This window comes from Rhinoderma darwinii, chromosome 4 (genome assembly GCF_050947455.1).
Source record: "Rhinoderma darwinii isolate aRhiDar2 chromosome 4, aRhiDar2.hap1, whole genome shotgun sequence".
Taxonomy (NCBI): Eukaryota; Metazoa; Chordata; class Amphibia; order Anura; family Rhinodermatidae; genus Rhinoderma; species Rhinoderma darwinii.
The window spans coordinates 330,489,846-330,510,025 of NC_134690.1; the positions used below are offsets into that span (position 1 = coordinate 330,489,846).

At 41.4% G+C, this 20,180-nt stretch overlaps 1 protein-coding gene across 8 annotated transcripts in view; it reads right to left on the reverse strand.

The window, feature by feature from the left end:
* BIRC6 (baculoviral IAP repeat containing 6) overlaps positions 1-20,180 on the reverse strand; it is a 237,943-nt gene that overhangs the window by 114,571 nt on the left and 103,192 nt on the right. For all 8 annotated transcript variants that reach the window (XM_075862828.1, XM_075862827.1, XM_075862825.1 and 5 more), the window contains exons 42-53: positions 18,424-18,550; positions 17,357-17,467; positions 14,822-14,955; positions 9,556-9,683; positions 7,819-8,381; positions 7,078-7,253; positions 6,721-6,817; positions 5,812-6,006; positions 2,954-3,154; positions 2,575-2,854; positions 1,824-2,080; positions 1,625-1,733 (exon numbers count right to left, since the gene is read on the reverse strand). In XM_075862828.1, coding sequence (XP_075718943.1) covers positions 1,625-1,733; positions 1,824-2,080; positions 2,575-2,854; positions 2,954-3,154; positions 5,812-6,006; positions 6,721-6,817; positions 7,078-7,253; positions 7,819-8,381; positions 9,556-9,683; positions 14,822-14,955; positions 17,357-17,467; positions 18,424-18,550 — 2,378 coding nt within the window. The remainder of the gene's footprint in view (positions 1-1,624; positions 1,734-1,823; positions 2,081-2,574; positions 2,855-2,953; positions 3,155-5,811; positions 6,007-6,720; positions 6,818-7,077; positions 7,254-7,818; positions 8,382-9,555; positions 9,684-14,821; positions 14,956-17,356; positions 17,468-18,423; positions 18,551-20,180) is intronic.

A 20,180-nucleotide genomic window follows, 5' to 3' on the forward strand; every position in this document is an offset into this window, starting at 1 on the left:
CAGTCTGTCTGAACGCCCAAACAAAGTTATCACATCTGCAACTATTTCTCTGTATCCTTATATTCTCATATCTATGCAAGTATGACTCCCCCATCTTAGATGAACAAGCTATTGTATTCTTTAGACACCTGCAAACCTGATGTCAGCATCCAATGAAGAATTAAAATAATTGTATGTCTGTGATTGGCTCAATATGAAATATTCTCATTGTATGTTATTGGCTGAATCAGAGTTATTGTCACATTGCCACTGATTGGTTAATCTCAAGCCTACACCCCTTTTGAATATTATTGTAATTGATTTTGGCAATAAACCTCAGAGGACTATTTTTGAGCATACATGCAATGTCTGTGTCTAACTTATCTCCGAAATAATCAATGATTAGGATCTGGATAAATCTACTGGAATGAGTTTCAGTTGAAAAACTCGCCTAAATTTCAGTCTAATATATTTTGAGCCATGACTTCCGCAATACCCTGGAAAATATTACGTTCAGGATCAGTACATGATGACTAGAGCAAGAGATTTACACAAAATGACTTAGGCTATGGACAACTTTAAAATGGAAAATAAAATTTGTACATGGTAGTGGTTACCTGGAGTTAAAAAAAAAAAAGCTGCACTAAGTTTCAGCCCACAACCTTCTTTCCTTCATCAATTTTTAGACCCTCTGATATTCGGTTTGCCGTCTGCTCTAGTTTCAAACTTTTCTCCTTTGAAGTTCTACTTCTGAGTAATGCATTCTGGATATGAGGTCTGTGTGTTCGGCATGCTGCGGTCTTCACTAGCTCTCATTTATCAGCACAGCTTTCTCTCTACACTAACCTGTGTGATTTCCTCTCTGCTCTCCTCCCTATCTACACTGTGATACGGACAGCCTGTGTGATCTGCCCTCCCTAACCATTTGGAAGCTATGCCCACCACCCTCTTTGATCTGCCTGATGAGCAGATTAGACCATCAGGAGAATAGGACTGACTGTTTTGAGTTAGACATAGCACTCAGTTATCTACAGGAGCTGCACAGACTCTACTGCAGCAAAATGGTAGGACATTTGCAATGAAGAGAATCAAAAAGTTGCTTAATTTGGCATTTTAGAAGCAATAATAGAAAAAAAAAATCAGTGCAAAGGTGTCTATAACCTTTAACTTTTTATGTAGATTAAATCTTTATAAAAAACAAAAACAAACAAACACAAACTGTAGAATGGTTTAAAGCTAGACATGAACAACTAAAAGTATCAGAAAGTAAGTGTACAAGTTGCTTTGTGTTTGGCAAATTTGTCTTCCAACAAACGCTCAAGGTATATTCACACGCAGCAGATTTGTTGCAGAAATCTCTGCAGCTGAAAATCACTTCCATACATCTGAATGGGGCAGCTTCTGCACCATGTGCATAGATTTCTGCTAACGAGTTTACATTGATCCAAAATGATACATATTAGAATGTTCCATATTGGAATCCATAATAAAATAATCTAAAATTGTATTCAAATATATAGGTTGATGACAACCATTAGTTTAGAAACATTTAGATAGCATATAAATACAAACAAGCTGAGTTTTGGTGAAGGAAAACCTATGATTCATAAATATTTTGTACATTTTATCGAAAAGGGTTCCATACCTATCCTTCGTTCCAGGGTCTTGAGTAGTCCCTAACTGGTAGAGGATATCTATTGTAGAATCTGATGACAAACCATTAAGCCTTCCAAATAGAAGAGGGCTATTCAAATCTGTTAAATGATAAAAATAAAAAAGATGAATAATTGTTGCTTATACGTTAGAACTTATATTGGTAAATCATGGAGGGTGCAGGGACATACCTGCAGGATCACTGCCAGAAGCGGCACAGTTGCGCAGAAGGATGTCAATGAGGCGAAGTCCTATTCTGGTAGACTGAAGTCCAATCTTAACCAGCACTGCCTCAATGTTGGGGGAATGCATGCCACAATATGGAGACATTAGTAAGGCAGCACATGTCTGTAACAGATTGGCTGTGGGTGCTGCAGCACTTGCCATCATTGCTTCCAGTTCACTAATATGAGTGAGGCAATGATGTAAAAGCCTTAACCAGCCAATACTAAAACAAAGAGAGAGAAAACAAAGTCACCCCACAATTACTTACAGTTTAGTAACTTTTTGTGTCTAATAAACACAACAAAACTATTTAGCTAGGATTTTACCCATAAATACCCTATATAAAGTATCAAGGAAATCGGTACCGTTAGGGCTTGTCCACTAGCAGACATTTCATTGCGGAAAAACCGCACCATTTCCTGCGTATTTTACTGAAGAAATTGGTGCGGATTTTGCGGCGTTTTTTTCAATGCTGGGAGATGGTGATATTTCCTCTGAAAAACGCACCAATTCAGTCCACTTTCCGCAGCAGGAATTTACATGCTGCGGTCCAAAAAATACGCACCGCAGGTCAATTTCTGCTCGGTAATTTTACGCAGCGTGTGGATGTGATTTGTTAAATCTCACCCAATATGCTGCTACTGTATTCTGCTGTAATACGCAGTAAATCCGCTACGTGTGGACAAGCCCGAATTCTGTCTTTCACTGCCGTGTTACCTGGTTTTGGACACCTGATCCTCAGAAGGAAGAAATGGGTTGTTAACAGTTGCTGATGAAGTGTTTCCAAAAGCAGTCAGGCCAAGTAATTTAATTTGTGAAAGTCCAAGAGTGCTGGCATCTCGGGGGCGGTGTAGTCGGAGGCAGACAGCAGATGCCACCTCTGCTTTTACAAGCTGAATTTTTATGTATGTGAGTCCACTAGTGATGACTGGTGTGGACAATGGCAGCATGTTGACCCCGTCTGCACTTATTTCCACGGAAACTGAAGATGGACAGGCTAAAAATTAAAACAAATAAAAGCACATGTTATAAATCGTGAAAAGGTCTACTTTTTCTCTAACATTTGGCATTAAATCCCAATTATGTGGCTACTTACTGGCAAGGGATGCAAGATGAGGCTGAATATGTATCTCCTTTAAAAGAACAGCTGCTGGCAGATGAATAGTGAGGTCACACCAAGCTTCTTCTGGTAGAAAGATGTAAGACCAGGCAGCAGACCGTGCTCTCCTGTGTGGTGGGGTGGCTTGTAAAAGGACTTCAGCAGGCTGAGCAGTTGGACTACTTGATGTGATTGTACCTTCAAGGACAAACATTGATTGATCAATGAAACAAATAATACAAGTTTGTGGAAGTATAAAAAAAAAAAAAAATCTTAAAGGGTACAAAAGCCATTTTAAAGTTTATTTAAAAATATAATCTACATAAAAAGTTGATTAACTTAATAACATTGCATTACTTATCTTCTACTGATCCTGAACCGCTGTATGAATGATAGTTCTGCACTCCCAATTCTACTGCCATTGTAAACAGTCTGCAAGCTTGCTGACAGACACCGCTCTAACAGTTTAGTTGAGCTCCCATAACAGTTGGATGGACAGGTTCGGATTACATACCATTTGTGAACCACATTCGGTGCAAGTTTACATCACAGTGTTCCGAAAGGTGGTATATATAAATCTATCTATCTATCTATCTATCTATCTATCTATCTATCTATCTATCTATCTATCTATCTATCACTTCTCCAGACATATACCTCCGACCGACAGAAGGCTCAAACGGTATGTAAATAGAGCCGTGGTTTTTATCCAAACAAAAACAGTGCCTGGTGTGCAGACTAGACTTCCCAGTACTAGAGCAACCTCTGTAGATGCTGAGCCTGCAAGGAAATTACCTGCAAAATTGTAAGGCGGGATTCACACGACCGGGTCCCGCCCGAGCTCGAGTATCGGCCGGTAAAATCGGCCATTTTGCCCGGCCGGTTTGCATAAAGTTTTGCATCCGTTCCGGGCAGATCTGGACAGTGACATCAGCGGCAACTCCTGAAGGGGAATCCCCATGTGTTCGGGGATTCCGCTTCAGGAGTTTCCCCTGATGTCACTGCCCAGATATGGACAGAGACATCAAGCGCTCTGTCCAGGAGCGGAATCCCCGAAAACACGGGGATTCCGCTCCTTCAAGGTGCTAAAGTGGGGCTAGCACATAGCAGAGCGGGGAGATACCTCCCTGCTCTGCTATAGTGGCATCACTACAGTAGTAGCAGCCGCTGCTAGCGGCGCCATGGAAGGTGTCGCCGGGCCAGGGCGCTTTTAAAACAAGCAGGGGAAGGGAGCCAGCGCAGCGCTCCCTTCCACCTGCTGTACACCCCGGCCCTGCCACACAGTGTACAGAGTACAGCCATTCGTCCGAATGGCATCAACTCCTCCTCCTCACATGCACTCTGCACTGTGAGGAGGAGGAGATAGAGCGCAAGCGACGGAAAACCCGGCCATCACTCGGGACACATTCCGGTGATGGCCGTGTATTACCCGGCCCCATAGACTTCTATGGGAGCCGGGCACCCGGCCGAAAATAGAGCATGTCCTATTTTTTGACGGCCGGTTTTCCCGGCCGTCTAAAAATCGGTCGTGTGAATAGCCCCATTAGGGGTCTATTATTCCTAATGCAGCCGGGTGCCGGCCGATTTATGAACGGCCGGCACCCGGCCGGGAAAACCTGTCGTGTGAATGAGGCCTAAATGTAGCCCTGGAAATTACTTTCAGGCCCAATGCACACGGCTGTAAAAATCGTCCGTAATTGCGGACCGCAATTGCGGACCCATTCATTTAAAAAAAAAAAAATTTCTCGATTTTCTCAAAACAAAACACGGCAATGCAAGCATCTGCAGTACACACATCGGCTCGCAGGCCAGTATAAGTGTTCACATTAAGTGCAAGAAGAACAATAAGGTACATCTGATACTACTATTAAGACAGACCACCTATGCATCCTGGACCCGCAGCCATGCACAGAGGTCCGTGGGTAAACAGATCAGAAAGGGAGAATAAAGAAAGAGGAATGACAGAGAGAGGGAAGGGAGGGAAGAGAACTAGCAGTGTCCCTTAGGCTTCAGAAATATATTCAAGAGGCCATGATGTTCCTGAACTCCTACGGACCCATTCATTTCTATTGTCCCTGGACACCTTCCCTTTTATTTACAGGAAGGTGTCCGGGCCGTTGAAGTGTACCACAAATGATAGGACATGTCTTCACTTTTTATGTGCCGTGCTCCCATACTTTGTATGGGAGGGAGGGCCAAAAATGTGGCGGTTGTCTGCGGTGGCCGCTTGTGCTCGAAATCGCGGGCCGTGTTTACGGGCACGGCCGTGTGCATTTGGCCTTACTCAGGATCAGTAGAATATGACTAGAGCAATATATTTACAAAATGACAACTTTTATGTAGATTAATTCAATGTAAAATGGTGTTCAAAGCTAGACATCGGCTTTGACCCAATAGTACCGTAATAGTAAACAAATTGCTATGTGTTTGGCTCATTTTTTTTTTTTCAAACCCTTAAGGCATATTCACACGTGGCAGATTTGTTGCAAGAAATTCCTGCTGCTGAAAATCTGTTTCGTACATCTGAAGTGGTTTGCTCCTGCAGATTGCACATGGATTTCTTTACGCCCCAGTCAAATAAATGGGATACGCCAGGTGAGAATATACCCTCAATAAAAATGTATCAATTTTTAATTTTTTTGGGCAACATTGAAAACAAACAAAAGCATCATTCTTTGTCAGTGGGCCTTTTCAATTTATTCACCAATTCGGTATTTGCTAACTATTGAAGTCTAAAATAGTAATAAAATAGTAATACATTTTAAATAAAATAGAAATCTAAACAAAAACAACAAACATATAAAATACACCTTTAGTATGAAATCTAGGAATATCGAAGTTGCACAAAGACATACCAAGAGGCGCAAAGTTGTGGATTCCCTCTGCATTATCAGGCTCAGAGGCAAGCACTCTTGCTTTCAAACTGCTGTCTGAAGTTTTGCTGGGGCCAGAGTCAAGGAACTTCATGATTGTAGACACCATGCTTCTGGCAGTGTTGACAATTGCTCTTGTGCTTGTCACCATGTTATTGCAGATGAGTTGAACACCTCCTAAAAGGTGTACCGAAAAGAATATTGTAAAAGTACAAACTACACGTGACACAAACACAACACGCGCCTCGACACAATAAAATAACACGAATGCAACTTTTGATGTGCTTCCCCCTCCCTTCCTGATGTGTTTTGTGATGGTGGTTGGGGGTGTTATAAAAAGGCTAAGCTGATGACTGCATCCAATGCCCGACAAAGCTAAAAAGCATTGATAGGTGTTGAAAACACAAACTGTAGAACATTAATGGGGCTTCCCAGTTTTATCTTTATAAGGCTTACTTATTGTATAGTGAAAAGCTATGAAATGTTTGCAAAGTTATGCCGTTTTTAAATATTGTTGCTTGCCATCAGTGGATAGAAACATTTTACACACAGGCTGGAAACCGACATCGATCATGTGCAACTGGCACCTCTGTATGGCGCATTAAAAAAAAGTTATGTCACTTTAGTAAATGATGGCCTATTACTAGAAAAGTCCATCACTTACTGATTGTGGGGGTTCCATAGGTCAGACCCCATTGATGGGAATGTTATGGGGAAAAAAAAATTAAGGAAAATGATTGCCTTTCTTTTTTTGCATTTCTTGGACTCTTCTTTGAGGTTCTAAATCTAGGATTGTGAGTCAATATTCAGAAAGCTATTAAGATGAAAAATGTTCGGAGCATAGTCGGGACTGCATGGAAAAGCCACAAGAAGACAGTCGGAAACACATACCCATATCATGGAACGCTTTCAAGGCCTCACTTGTATCTAAAACTCTTAGAATGAACCACAGCAAAGGCTCGGAGAGTTGGCAAGTGGAAAGAGAACCCTGCAGAAAACAGAACACCACAATCATCAGTTCATTACTTTCCCTGGTACACTGTAGAAATGCATGACTTTCACCCACTGGTAATACGTCAGATACACAATGTTAGCACTGTATTAAATGTTAACACAACAAAATAGAAGTGTTACAAAGCACCTTCAACTCAAAGGAACTATAGTTACAAGACTGTCAAATGCACGGCTAGGTGGAGCTATAACCCGTTATAAAAACTATTGGTAAATCAAAAACAAAGTTATATTTACCTGTCTGCCCATATAGCCACATGCCATGTAAGTTAAAATCGGCTGCAGCATAACCTGAACACTGGTGGCCTTTTTACTGAGAGTGGTGAGTATGGTGAACAGTCCGTCACCAACTGATATCGCATCCAAACCTCCATGAAAGTTTTCATGTTTAGTTAAATGTAAACCGCTTGCACCTAAAAGTAAAAAAGAAAGAAATTACCCATCTTTATTTAGTTTTGCTTTATTATAAGTTGTATACTAGGTGCCGCGAGCGAAAAACACCACGAAAATCGGCGTGCAGGCAGAGGAAAATCTGCCTCAAAAGTCCAAACAGAATTTTGAGGTTGATTTTCCACCTGCAAAAAACTGTGTGTGAACCCAGCCTTAGACACTTGGTATGTCGCTGCATGGTGCCACTGTTTACACCTGTAAAAGGCACATATAGTCCTAAACAGTTTAGAGTGTAGGGACTTTTATTGAGGGTGAGGTTCCAGATGGGGCAGGTCACACTAATCAGGGCATTACCCTTAATTATTTTTTTAGTGGCATAAGAAATCGGGTTTGAGGGTAAAGTATAAATCGCTGCAGAATCTCACTTCTGCTCACCACTTTGTCCTTGGAACTTACTACAATCAATAATGGTATAAAATTGCAAAACAAATGTGCCAACGAAGGTTACCAAGCTATGCACGGAAATACAAATACAATCTTACTAGAGTAGTAGATGCACTAATCTCTAACTAGACTATAAACACTTACCAATAATCATGGCCATTGCACTGCTGTTGCATTGGCCCAGAGCAGAGAGAATTTGGCTCATAATCTGCTGGTTGGCTAGCACCAAATCTGCCACATATGAAGTGGAACATTGCGTAGATGAAGAATTGCTGTTGACATCTTTTCCACCATAGACTTTCTCTTCATCAGAAACACTCTCTGTCGTGCTGCTGACAACAGGTGCACGGGCACTAAACTCTTTGTTACTTGACAGTGGCAGCTGAACCAGGATGTTCACCAACTTTAACAAGTCAAACATCAGCTGATCTCGTGTCATTTCTCCACAAACTGCTTTGGCATCGCCAGGTCGTATGATATTGGCAAACAAGCCACCAAAGCAGGCCCGGGCCCCAACAGAGCTGTCAGATCCACTGCGAGATACCACTTTGTCAGAGCAGGTAATATAGTGATGAACCAGGAAGGTAACAGATTCTATTACAGCAGAAATGGTGCTGACGGAGACCACCTCAAAATTTTGTTCCAGAGTGAATTCTAGGAGTTTCACCTGAGCATCCAGGGGTCCTTGTCCTGTCTGAAAAGCACCTCTAAAAAGGAATAAGAGCAAGTCAGATTTTAATTAGAATAATGAAACAAATAAGTAAATTATTTTTTCAAGACCAATGCGGCAAAAACTCTATAAATGCAGTATATATATATATAAAATATAAAACCACGATGGAGCCATACGGCGACTGATGGCTCCATCAACGTTTGTGTCATTTTGACACCAATAGCAGTGCTGTTATCCACCCCCAAAATCTCACATTCAGGAGCCCAGGCAGCTGAGAAATGGGGAGATAGAAGGCCGCAATAGATGTTCCTGTGACACAGGGAACACTTTCCAAAACCTAGATTTATTTTTCAGCCATGCAGAGCCGCTATTTTGTTAGGCCGCAGTGCTGGTGATCCGGGTTCAGTTTAGTAGCACTGAAGGGATGTAGCCTATTAGGGCCGTGTGAAGCCCCCAATGTCCAATGTGTTACCTTGATGTTACGCAAGCACAGGGACTGCTAAAATCAGCTCTACAGGACTGAAACAAAACTCCCTATATCTCAGCTTTCTGGACCTCAAAGTGTAACATAGGGAGAAGAAAGATGTTGCAATGAACTATAACCACACCTGTAGTATCAGGTTTTCATTGGAGTTAAGCATACAAACAAATCCATTTAGCTGATCTGCCACCCACCAACCTTCAAACTACTTGCTTGGTTCTCGTAACAAATAGAAGTATAAATAATTTTATTTAAAATTAAAAAGTGATATGCCATTAATATCTATAAATGTAGATCTGTATATTATATCTATAATATAAATTATAATCTATATAATACAGATAGGTCATCAGTATATGATCGGTGGGTCTGGAGCCAGCACCGATCAGCCATCACCGGTCATAGACTAGCGGCCGAGCTGCAGCTCTGCTCCTATTCAAGTGAATAGAAGCACATTTGCGGTTATGTAGCAGGGCCGCTATGCTGTGTACGGAGCAATTTACTTCCGGCTCCGAAAACTGCATACCCAGGATGACATCCGGCGCCTGAAGGCAGCTGATCGGTGCAAGGTCCGGGTGTTGGATCCCCACCAATCATATACTGATGACCTATTCTGTGGATACGTCATCAGTTGTCCATGCCTGGACAACCCCTCTAAGAAAATTTCTATAAGGAAAGACTCCTACAAAGGATATGCACTCAGCACCACAAAGACTGCATTGCATACCTCTCTGTGGAAAGTATGTGTATAAGCTTTAATAAAAATTCACTGAACATCTGAGGGCTGGTAGAAGAAAGATGAATTTGTAGTCGCGTCAGGAACTCCTGCATTGCCTGAGTAGCAGTGGGCCCAACCTAGAAATAAAGAACCACAGCATTAGAAACACATTTAGACAAAACATCTTGAACTAAGAATATACTTTCATGCATCTATTTTTACATCACTATACAGATTATTTAAGAATTCTTGTAGGATAATGAATCAGTCAATTATGCACTTGCTGGTGGTTATTAGACTAGTGCGGTCTTGTGCAATTATTACATAATAGTTAGATTAGTTTGCTGAAGTGTATTCATGGATTTTAATTATTGTTCATTCTGAGTTTACGTGTCCGCATGGCTCATTGATTGACAGCTCATATATGCAAAGAAGCCTGTCAATCACTGAGTGATGCCACTGTCAGGATTAAAAACCTCAAATGAAGGTCAGCAGAATATATTCCCACACACCTATGTATATCAGTCTGTTTAGCTCATTTTGCTGTGTAACATGCTGCAGATCTGCTAGAACACTTTCCAAGGCCGTATGTAATACCACTGCCAAGGACTCTGTCACCATATTAGGGATGCACGATGCATCGAAACTTCGATACGGTTTAGATACTCTGCATCCCCAAACGGTTCAATACCGTTATTTCATGTATTTCGATACTGAGCTGTGCGGCCGCACAGCTCAGTATAGTAACACATGAATGTATGAGAGTGGGGCTGCAGCAATGTGATACAGTCATTTCCCCGCTCCAGAGTCCTGACAAGTGCGCGGGGTCAGGATGATGCGATGCGGCCGGCGCTGCACTAATGAGCGGCGGCACTGAAGACAGAACATGGCGGGCACACTAAAAAACACCCTCATGTTCTGTCTTCAGTGCCTGCACCGCCGCTCATTAGTGCAGCGCCGGCCGCATCTCCTCATGCTGACCACGCGCGCACTTCCTGTCAGGAGCGGGGCAATGACTTTTACACAACTGCAGCCCCGCTGGCGGAGATCAGAGAAACCTCTCATCTCTGCCGTTATTCCCGTGAATGCTGCGATCACAGCGGACTGCAGCATTCAGGAGAAAACGAGAAGGGGGTATGCCCCTTGGATCACGTCACGGGGAATTCCTGTGACGCGATTGAGGGACATACCATATATGGGCAGACAGCCCAGGGTCCATTGAAGGACCTCAGGGCTGTCCTACAATATTTCCTGTTGTTAGGACATACTTAGGTATGTCCTAACAACTGCCTGTGTACTATTAGTAAACAGGCTAATGTACTGCCATATATCTGATATATGCCAGTATATTAAAGTTTAAAAATAAAGTAAAAACATAAAGTGATGTTAAATTAAAAAAAAATACACACACCTTTTTTACAATAAACATTAACTTAAGTCTCAATACATAAAATATACACAAATTTGGCATTGGCGCGGCCGTAATAACCTGCACAACAATTTTTTTGCATCATTTATGATGTGTACGCTGTAAAAAAATAAAATAAAAACTGCTTTCTATTACTTATTGTGGGGCACAAGGTGAGATTAATTTAACCTCCATGTGCCTCACATTAATGGTAATTAACCCCATCATGTACCTTACATATTAACCCATTATGACTGAGAAACATGATGGGGTTAATTACTATTGATGTGAGGCTTGTGGAGGTTAAATTCATCATCACACCTCGCGCCTCACATAAGAAAATGGAAGAACTTTTTTTTTTTTATTACTGTTGGCAAAGTATCGAATTGGTATCGAAATCGCAATACTACACGAAGTATCGGTATTGAAGTCCAAATTCTGATATTGTGACATCCCTACACCACATTATAAGTGTCCTATCTCCTACATAATGTGATCGGCGCTGTAATATAGGTGATCGTTTTTCTAAATAAAAAACACTATTTATATTTACCACGTTAGGAGCGATTTTAGCTTTATGCTAATTTGTTTCTTAATGCCCAAGTGGGCGTGTTTTTACTTTAGACCAAGTGGGTGTTGTACAGAGGAGTGTATGACGCTGACCAATCAGAGTCATACACTTCTCTCCATTCATTTACACAGCCGATAGCGATATAGCTATATCGCTATGCGCAGCCACATAAACACACTATAACGTTACTGCAGTGTCCTGACAATGAATATACATTACCTCTAGTCAGGACACTGCAGTAACGTTCTAGTGTGTTTATGTGGCTGCACATGGCGATATAGCTATATCGCTATCTGCTGTGTAAATGAATGGAGAGAAGTGTATGACGCTGATTGGTCAGCGTCATACACTCCTCTGTACAACGCCCACTTGGTCTAGAGTAAAAACACACCCACTTGGGCATAAAGAAACTAATTAGCATAAAGCTAAAATCGCTCATAAAGTGGTAAAAATAGATTGTTTTTCTAAATAAAAAGCACTGCTGTCACCTACATTACAGCGCCCATCTCCTTATGTAGGAGATAGGCCTCTTATAATGTGGTGACAGAGTCTCTTTAAACACATGCCGTGGTTAGAATATAGATCTAGGTACCATGTTAAAGCACAGAATCTTAGCACCAGAATGAAATTGGGAAGCAGAATGAAATTGGGAAGCAGAATGAAAAGTTTTACTATCTGGTTCTGTGCCCTTGAAAGGGAGAAGCTGCTAGAAGGAAGAAAGATCCCAGCCTGTTATGGTCATCTTTCCTCCTGTACAGACTTCCAGTGGGTGTATAGAAACTTTTAATCATATTATCACCCGGCTTTCCAATTAGGGCCAGTTCACATCACCGTTCGGTTTCACCCGACGGAACCCCGGAACGGAAATGAACGGTGATGTGAACAGGCCCTTAGAAAGAATATGCGCTGCAATCAGCTCCTGCACCTAAAATCACAACATTTCATCAACTCCATGACTCAAATGTTTACTCCATCTAGATAATGGAGATCGGTGGCTTGATCTGGCGTACTCGAGCGGTCCATGACTTACACAGCACATCGAGATCACGCTGCGCTGTCATTTACAGCGAGATCTCGCTTGCTGTGCTGTAAGTCACACACAAACATTACCGAAGTGTCGGGATTGTGAATAGACATCCCGTCCTGGTTGGACGCGATGTCTATTTACTGTAAAAACACTTCAGTAACGTTAATGTGGGTGTATGTGGCTGCACATAGTAAACAACGCAGGATCACAATGTGCAGAGTAAATGAATGGAGAGAAGTGTATGACGCTGATTGGTCAGCGTCATACACTTCTCTCCACAACGCCCACTTGGTCAAAAGTAAAAACACTTTAAGTTGTCTATTAAGAAAGTCATTAGCATAAAGCTAAAATAGGTCATAACTTGGTGAAAATAGTTATTCTAAATAAAAAAAACACTGCTGTAATCTACATTATGGCGCCGATCCCATTATGTAGGAGATAGGGCACTTATAATGTAGTGACAGAGCCTCTTTAAAGAGGACCTGTCACTAGGTAATATAAGTTGAACTGGTCTACTGACCTAATAGCCGTTTTTCTTTTTTTTTTCTTCTAGACCCCCGTTCCAGAGATATGGCCCACTGTTGTATTGGCTCCCTCTATGATAATTTGTGTAGTTAGCCAACAGGGCATGAACTACACTCAAGTTGCCACGTGCGGATTTGTCAGCATCAGAGGCAGGGAAGCTAGCTCCACCCCATTAACTAACTACAGCAAATCAGCCTATAGGGAGCCAACACAACAGTGAAAGACTAGCGCTGGAATCTGGGAGACCGCGCCATTCAGGTAAGTTAACCAGCTCAACTTATATGACCTAGTGACAGGTCCTCTTTAACCCCATAAAGACCAGGCCAATTTGAGTTTTTCATTTGTGTATTTTTCCTCCCCACCTTCCAAAAGCCATAACTTTTCTATTTCTTCGTTGACATAGCCATATTAGGTCTTGTTTTTTGCGGGACAAGTTTGTTTTTCATGGCACCATTTATTGTACCGCATAATGTACTGGGAATTTGGGGAAAAATTATTTGTGGGGTGAAATGGGCAAAAAACAGCGATTACACCATTTTTTGGGGGAGTTTTGATTTTACGGTGTCCATCAGGCGGTAAAAACGACATTCACTTTATTCTACAGGTCAATACGATTACGGCAATACCAAATTTATATGTTATCTTTTACCACTTTTAAAAAAAGTAAAACTATTTGCTAAAAAATAAAAATAAATGTTTTGTGTTGCCATATTCTGAGAGCCATAACTTTTTTTTATTTTCCCATCAATTTAGAGGTGGGAGGGCTTAAATTTTTCGGGGCTAGCTCTAATTTTCCCCGATACCATTTTGGGGTACACGCGACTTTTCGATCACTTTTTATTCCTTCTTTTTAGAGAGCTAAGGTGACCAAAACACAGCAGTTTTACATATATATTTTTTGCACATCGTTCACCGAGCGGGTTAAATAAAGCTACATTGTGATCGTTCGGATTTGTACGGATGCGGCGATACCAGTTATGTTAACTTATTTTTTTTAACATTGCTTTAGGGAAAAAATAGGAAATGGGGGGTTTTTGGAACTTTTAATATTTTAATTTTTTTTGGAACATTATAAAAATCTTTAACAGTTTTATACTTTTCTTATTAGTCCCCCTAAGGGACTTGAAGCAGCGATCGCTTGTATGATATACTGCAATACTAATGTACAAAGATGGCAGACCTGGGGGCCTTTATCAGGCCCCCAGGCTGCCATAACAGCCGTCCACGCTGCGGGGGGGGTGCGATGGCGTGTTTGAAGGCATGCCCCCCTGATTCTAACAATTTAAATGCCGCGGTTGCGATGGACCATGGAATTTAAGGTGTTAAACGGGCGGAATCAAAGTGAACTTTGATTCCGCCCGTTGCAGTGAGGTGTCGGCTGTGTATCACAGCCGTCACCCGCTGTGTATGGAGCGAGCTCAGCCCGTGAGCCCGCTCCATACTTCCCCTTAATGGCTGCCGCGTACCAGTACGTGACATGTCGTTAAGGGACTAAGAATTAAACCATGTTTGAAAGCAGATGGTCCTATCCTCATTCTAAATGCCACATCATGTACGAAGCGAAGATCTCTGCTGACGATTACAGGTTCAGCTCAAGGGCTAATTGATCTTTTCTGTCCTCAAAACCGATGCAACGTGAACACCGCAGTTACCAGTGAATTTCTTTCCCGGTTTATTAACTCTGTGGCTTAAAAGAAGTTATAAAAGTTTCTTGGGAAGTCTTAAAACAATTATGTAACGTTACCTGGGAACTGTGCTGGTTGGTCCCATGAGGGTTTGTTCCTGAGAGAAACTTCACAAGGACATGAAGGAGATTTGGATCTGAAACTAAAAGTTGGGCAGTGTTTTCCTGAGCTCCGATAGTACTGCTGGGTCCAGCTATAAAATAAAAGAATATTTTAAAACTGAATTGCTTTCACAGGAATTCTCACACTATTTACAATGCATTTTGTTATTTGTTTTTAATATGGTCTCTCCAAATTATATTGACAGATGAATGACTGATGCATAGAAGAAAACTGGCCCTAAACACAAGAAATCAAACAAATATTTTTTTTTATTGAAATGGTAGTGACAAAACTGGAACAATATCTTGTAATAAACCAGTATATATCATCATATGGTCATGGTAAGGGGAGAACAACAGATTACAGATTGTTGAAGAATGACAAGAACATGCGGCTAGTACAAATATATAACCTGCTTAACCAAAAACCACTTTCACTTTTGTATAGCTTGCCTTAAAAAAAAAAAAAAAAAAAATGTATGTCCCAAAACAGCCAGAATTAAAGGGTAAGAGCGGTGAATGAAAACCACTTGATCTTTAATAAAGGACCTGTGTTAATTATTGATAAGTAACGGGAGACTCAATCCTCCAATACTTATGTTAAAACTTACCTAACTTTCCAGGTGATTTTGCAGAATAAGCTGGCATATGAGTGTACACGAGGAATAACACTATTTCTGGCCATTAGATAGGGCTTGTATTCGGCATTATTTTGCAGTTTTACCCTCTGCAGGCTAATATATATACATACATACACACTGCAGCAGCTTGGAGGAGATTAAACAGCAGCAATAAGCAGTATAGCTGAGAATCCAGCACTGGGGTGAGAGCGTCACACTTACCAGGAAGCTGCAGCACGCCTATTTGTATCTCACCCTGCTCCCCCCTCCATAAACTTGTATGGGCAGCATGTCAGTGTTTGACTCGCTCTGCTGCTCTCTTCCTCCTCCTCCCACCCCCCCTCCTTAGAGTTCTATTGGCAGGTAGTGAAGAGACACACCCCCATTTTCTGCAGTCTGTCTAACTAGGGACGGATTTTGCTAGAAAACAGGAGGTGGACAAAGTTGTTTGAAAGTTAGTGTCCATTAACAGAGCAGCTTAAAAGGTTTCCCCAGAACTATAAGAATGGTGGCCTAACCTTGTCCTAGGCCATCAAAGTTTAACCCATCGATCAGCACAATCAAGATGCCTATGAATTGAAAGCAGCAAGCTGCAACAGCAGGCGCAGCAGCTTATAAAGACAGGCCACTGTACCTACGTAAACAATGAAGGGGGCTCAGAGTTTCCATGAGTGACGCAGCCCCTTGACTGTACTTAGCAGTGGTACCGGGGGTCAGACCCCCACCGATCAAACACTGATGATCTATCCTAAGTATAGGCCATCAATGTTAAAATCTGTAGAAACCCTTATTATATTCACATTTAAAAACTATTTTACAGTTTAAGTATGAAGTGGAGTAACTTTGTAAATATATTGCATACCTATTGTACACACACACACACACACACACACACACACACACACACACTATACTGTGGAATACGTTGGTGCCATACAAAGATTATATTACATTCTTAAATATGAAAATATATAAATAATTAGTAAAAATGCACTAGTAGAAATTCAGCGTACATCAAAATTATTTAAGGTTTTGAATAAAAGGAACATCGTTACAGTCAAAAGTTTTTATATAATTTTGAAAGTTTTCATTTGTAATCAAATGAACAGCATTATCTTTCCTATACCCAATAAATATAAATACTTGGGCTCTGTTTACATTTGCATCAGAGGTTGTGTTCGGAGGCTCTGCTACAGTTTCAATCATATTTCACTAAAAGGATTGTTATACCTTCCTAGATAAAATTCATGCTTTTTACATTCATTGACCGCATGACACTAGATGTCAAGCTATTATGAACTAGGAAACAATTTGAGAGCAGGCTACAGAGTCAAGTCCGCTCTGCTAAACTGCGCATGCCCGGGCCCGACCACTATTTATCTATGTAAGCGTCGCTCGGCCAGAGCACGTACCATTGAGCATACTCAGTATGCACCACATAATTCAGATAGAGAACATCTTAAAAAGAACAGGGCCCAGTGAACTGCGCATGGCCGGCTACCAAATCAGGGAATGCTGGAGACCATGTCTAAAAGTAACGGGAATGTACACAAGGGTGCTGCCAAGAAAAATAGGTGGGTGGATAACTTGAGAGCAATTCATATTTGAAAAATGTATTGCATTTGCAGATTTTTATGGCTTGATTTTCTGTCTTGGTCATAAGACTACCCCTTTAATATTTTATTTAGGACCGTCATTCAGAAGATTCTCTTCCTTTGCGAGTGTTATATTCTTTACGACCATCCAATAATCCAGAAGATAACTCCGAATTTATCAGCCCGACTGATGCTGGATTATGGAACTTTTACCGAAAAATACTGACAAAATATATTTAAGTACATACTATTCTCGCAGACCAGGAAAAACTACTTACAGTTCAGTTGCATGTTTGTCATAAGAGTGAGGCTATGAAGCACAAGGCACCATGTCCGGAGTAAAGTGTTTGGATGCCAGGCCAAGACTGTTAAAAAGCTTGTTATAGAAGCTAGAAATAAAACAAAAATGCATTAGGATTATGAACCGAAGACTTTTCTCCTTTAGCATAAAACACAAAATATGTTGAAATGCAACATGCAGAAACTGCAAACACATATCTGGAAGCCTCAGGTGGTTGACCGGCTCAGGAACTTGAAAGTCTTGCCATTATGCGTTATTTTCCCACACATCATATCTATCGAAATGGCAGCCACCATAGAGCAATAAAAAGACTTTGTTTGCAGCAGATTAGTTGGCTGCTATTGCACGAAACACTCAACAGTCCTGAACCCACTGCCTATTTCAATGGTAATGCTTACGTTGCGAATAGTTTGATTGTCTCCGTTATGTAAGGTTTCCGTTTTTTTGGGCGGAATCAATAGTGTAGTCGACTACACTATTGATTCAGCAAAAAAACAAAAACAGAAACCTTACGGAACAGAGACAAACGGAAACAATTAGGAATGGAAGCATTACCATTTAAATCAATGGCAATGCAAATGGAAAGCCATGTTTTCCGTTCATGGGTTCCCCTGACGGAAAGATCTGACGGAACCCCGAACCAGATGTGAACGGAGCCTACGATGTGATGGATTACAGGTGGATCCTGCGTGTCAGAGAACCGCTGACACTGAACTTGTCAGTGCCGCTGATCTGACGGATACAGGATTCAGCGCAAGATACAGCTGCTCAGTATATAGGATACAAAAGCAGCTGTATCGTAAAAGTAATTTTTTATAAAATGTATTTAGAAAGTTGCACCAATCACACCGTACATTTTTATCTAAAAAAAAACAAAAAACTATTTGAAAGGTGTACATAGCCTTTAAACCAACAGATTTGCGAACAAGTACAGGGCTAATAGCCCCCCCACCCCACCCCAGTCTTTGACATACCTGAACAAAGGGATTGTACTCTTTTTAGGGATTTCACAGCTTTCTTTTTGAATTTTATTAACACAATTACCTTGATTCACAGAGATAACCGGCACTCTATTAGCATGGTATAAGAACAGGTCGCTTCCATTTTCTTTGCCCCCAGTGGAGCTAGAATTTATGCTCAATGTGAGCCATAACTGTAGAAGAGACTCGAGCTGTGGTAAAAGAAAAAACAAATTGTGTAAGAGTCAATACGGTTCTCCAAAAACGAACTAGCCAAACATAATGGCCCACATTTACTAAGCAGTTTACGCCAGTAAGTGGGACAGGAGAATTTTTTTGTACGGACCGTAAAATCCCTTTCTCGGAATTCAGTTGGGTACACATGTATAGGCCTTTGCCACTAGGTTATAAAAAAAAAAAAAAATGTGTTCTGCCTAGTCATGCCTTGCACAGATACTGGCTTAATCAGTATGTACAGATGCAGTAGGAAGAGACAAAAACCAAGAACATATCACGGTCCCGGGAGAAGAAACCCAACAACCAACGTCCTTGGCCTGGAAACAAAAAAGGGCAGGATCGGTGTCCCCAAATTAATGAAACAAGAAAGGGATTTGACGGCGAGTACAAAAATCCAATTTTCTCGTTGATATCATTGGGTAACAGCACCATGGGATGTAATAAAGAAGTCCCAAAGGGTGGGTAAAATAAAATTATATCAGCCATGTGACCTACATAACAGCTGCTTTGAGCATTTTCCGACCAAGACTGGCATCAGAGAAGCCCATAGAATAAATATGGTGGAATTTAGTGAAAGTGTGAACCGAAGCCCTGGTAGCAGCCTTCCATACCAGAGAGACTAAAGCTTGATGCTGTACCGCCCAGAATGCATGCGGCAGCTCTCGTGGAATGGGCAGTAACCTGAAGGGGAAGTACTTTACCCTTGTACAGATAGGTTTCCAAAACCACAGACTGAATCCAACTAGCAATGGTGGCCTTGGGCGCTACAAAGCCTTAGCGAGACCTTTCAGGGTGAACAAAAAAAAAAAGAGACGGAGGGTCTAAACGTTGCAGACAGTTTGCACTTACCACATTGAGACCGTGCAGAGACCGGTGCCTCGGATGAGAAAGGGAGGGGCACAAGGAAGGGAGGACAATGTCCTCATTGATGTGACAGGCAGAGACCACATTTGGGAGAAAAGAAGGGACAAGGCAGAACACTACTTTATCTCAACGGATTACTAGAAAAAGAGACTCGCAGAACAGAGCAGCCAGTTCCGAAATCCATATGCTGGAAGCAATGGCCACGGGAAAAAAAAAAAAAAAACTTTCCAGGAAATGAGATGTAGCAAAATTTCACACAAGGGCTCGAAGCTAGATACCTTTTCAGCCCCAAAACCAAGTAAAGATCCCTAGGCTCAATTGGATGTCTGAAGGGAGGAACAGAAGAGCTCACTCCGTGCAAAAAAGGTCTTTAGCTGAGAACGGAAGGCAACTGTACGCTGGAAAAGGATAAAGAGAAGAAACCTGGCCTGGCCCTTAAAGAAAACCTGTTACCTCTCCTGACCTGTCTTTTATTAAAAACAATTCTGGAACATATTTTCTTAGAACTTTGCATTGCGCCATTCCTTTGTTATTCCTCCTAGAAATGTATGAATAAATTGACAACTGGGTGTTGCCAGTCCACTTGTCAAAGGATTTGTCCCTACACAGTCGCACTCTTCACTCTGTCAGCACCGATTGGACATAGCCAGTCCGTAAGACCGAGTTGTCCATTAATTCATACATTTCTAGAAGGAATACCAGAGGAAGAACACAACATAGAGTTCTATGGAATTATGTTCT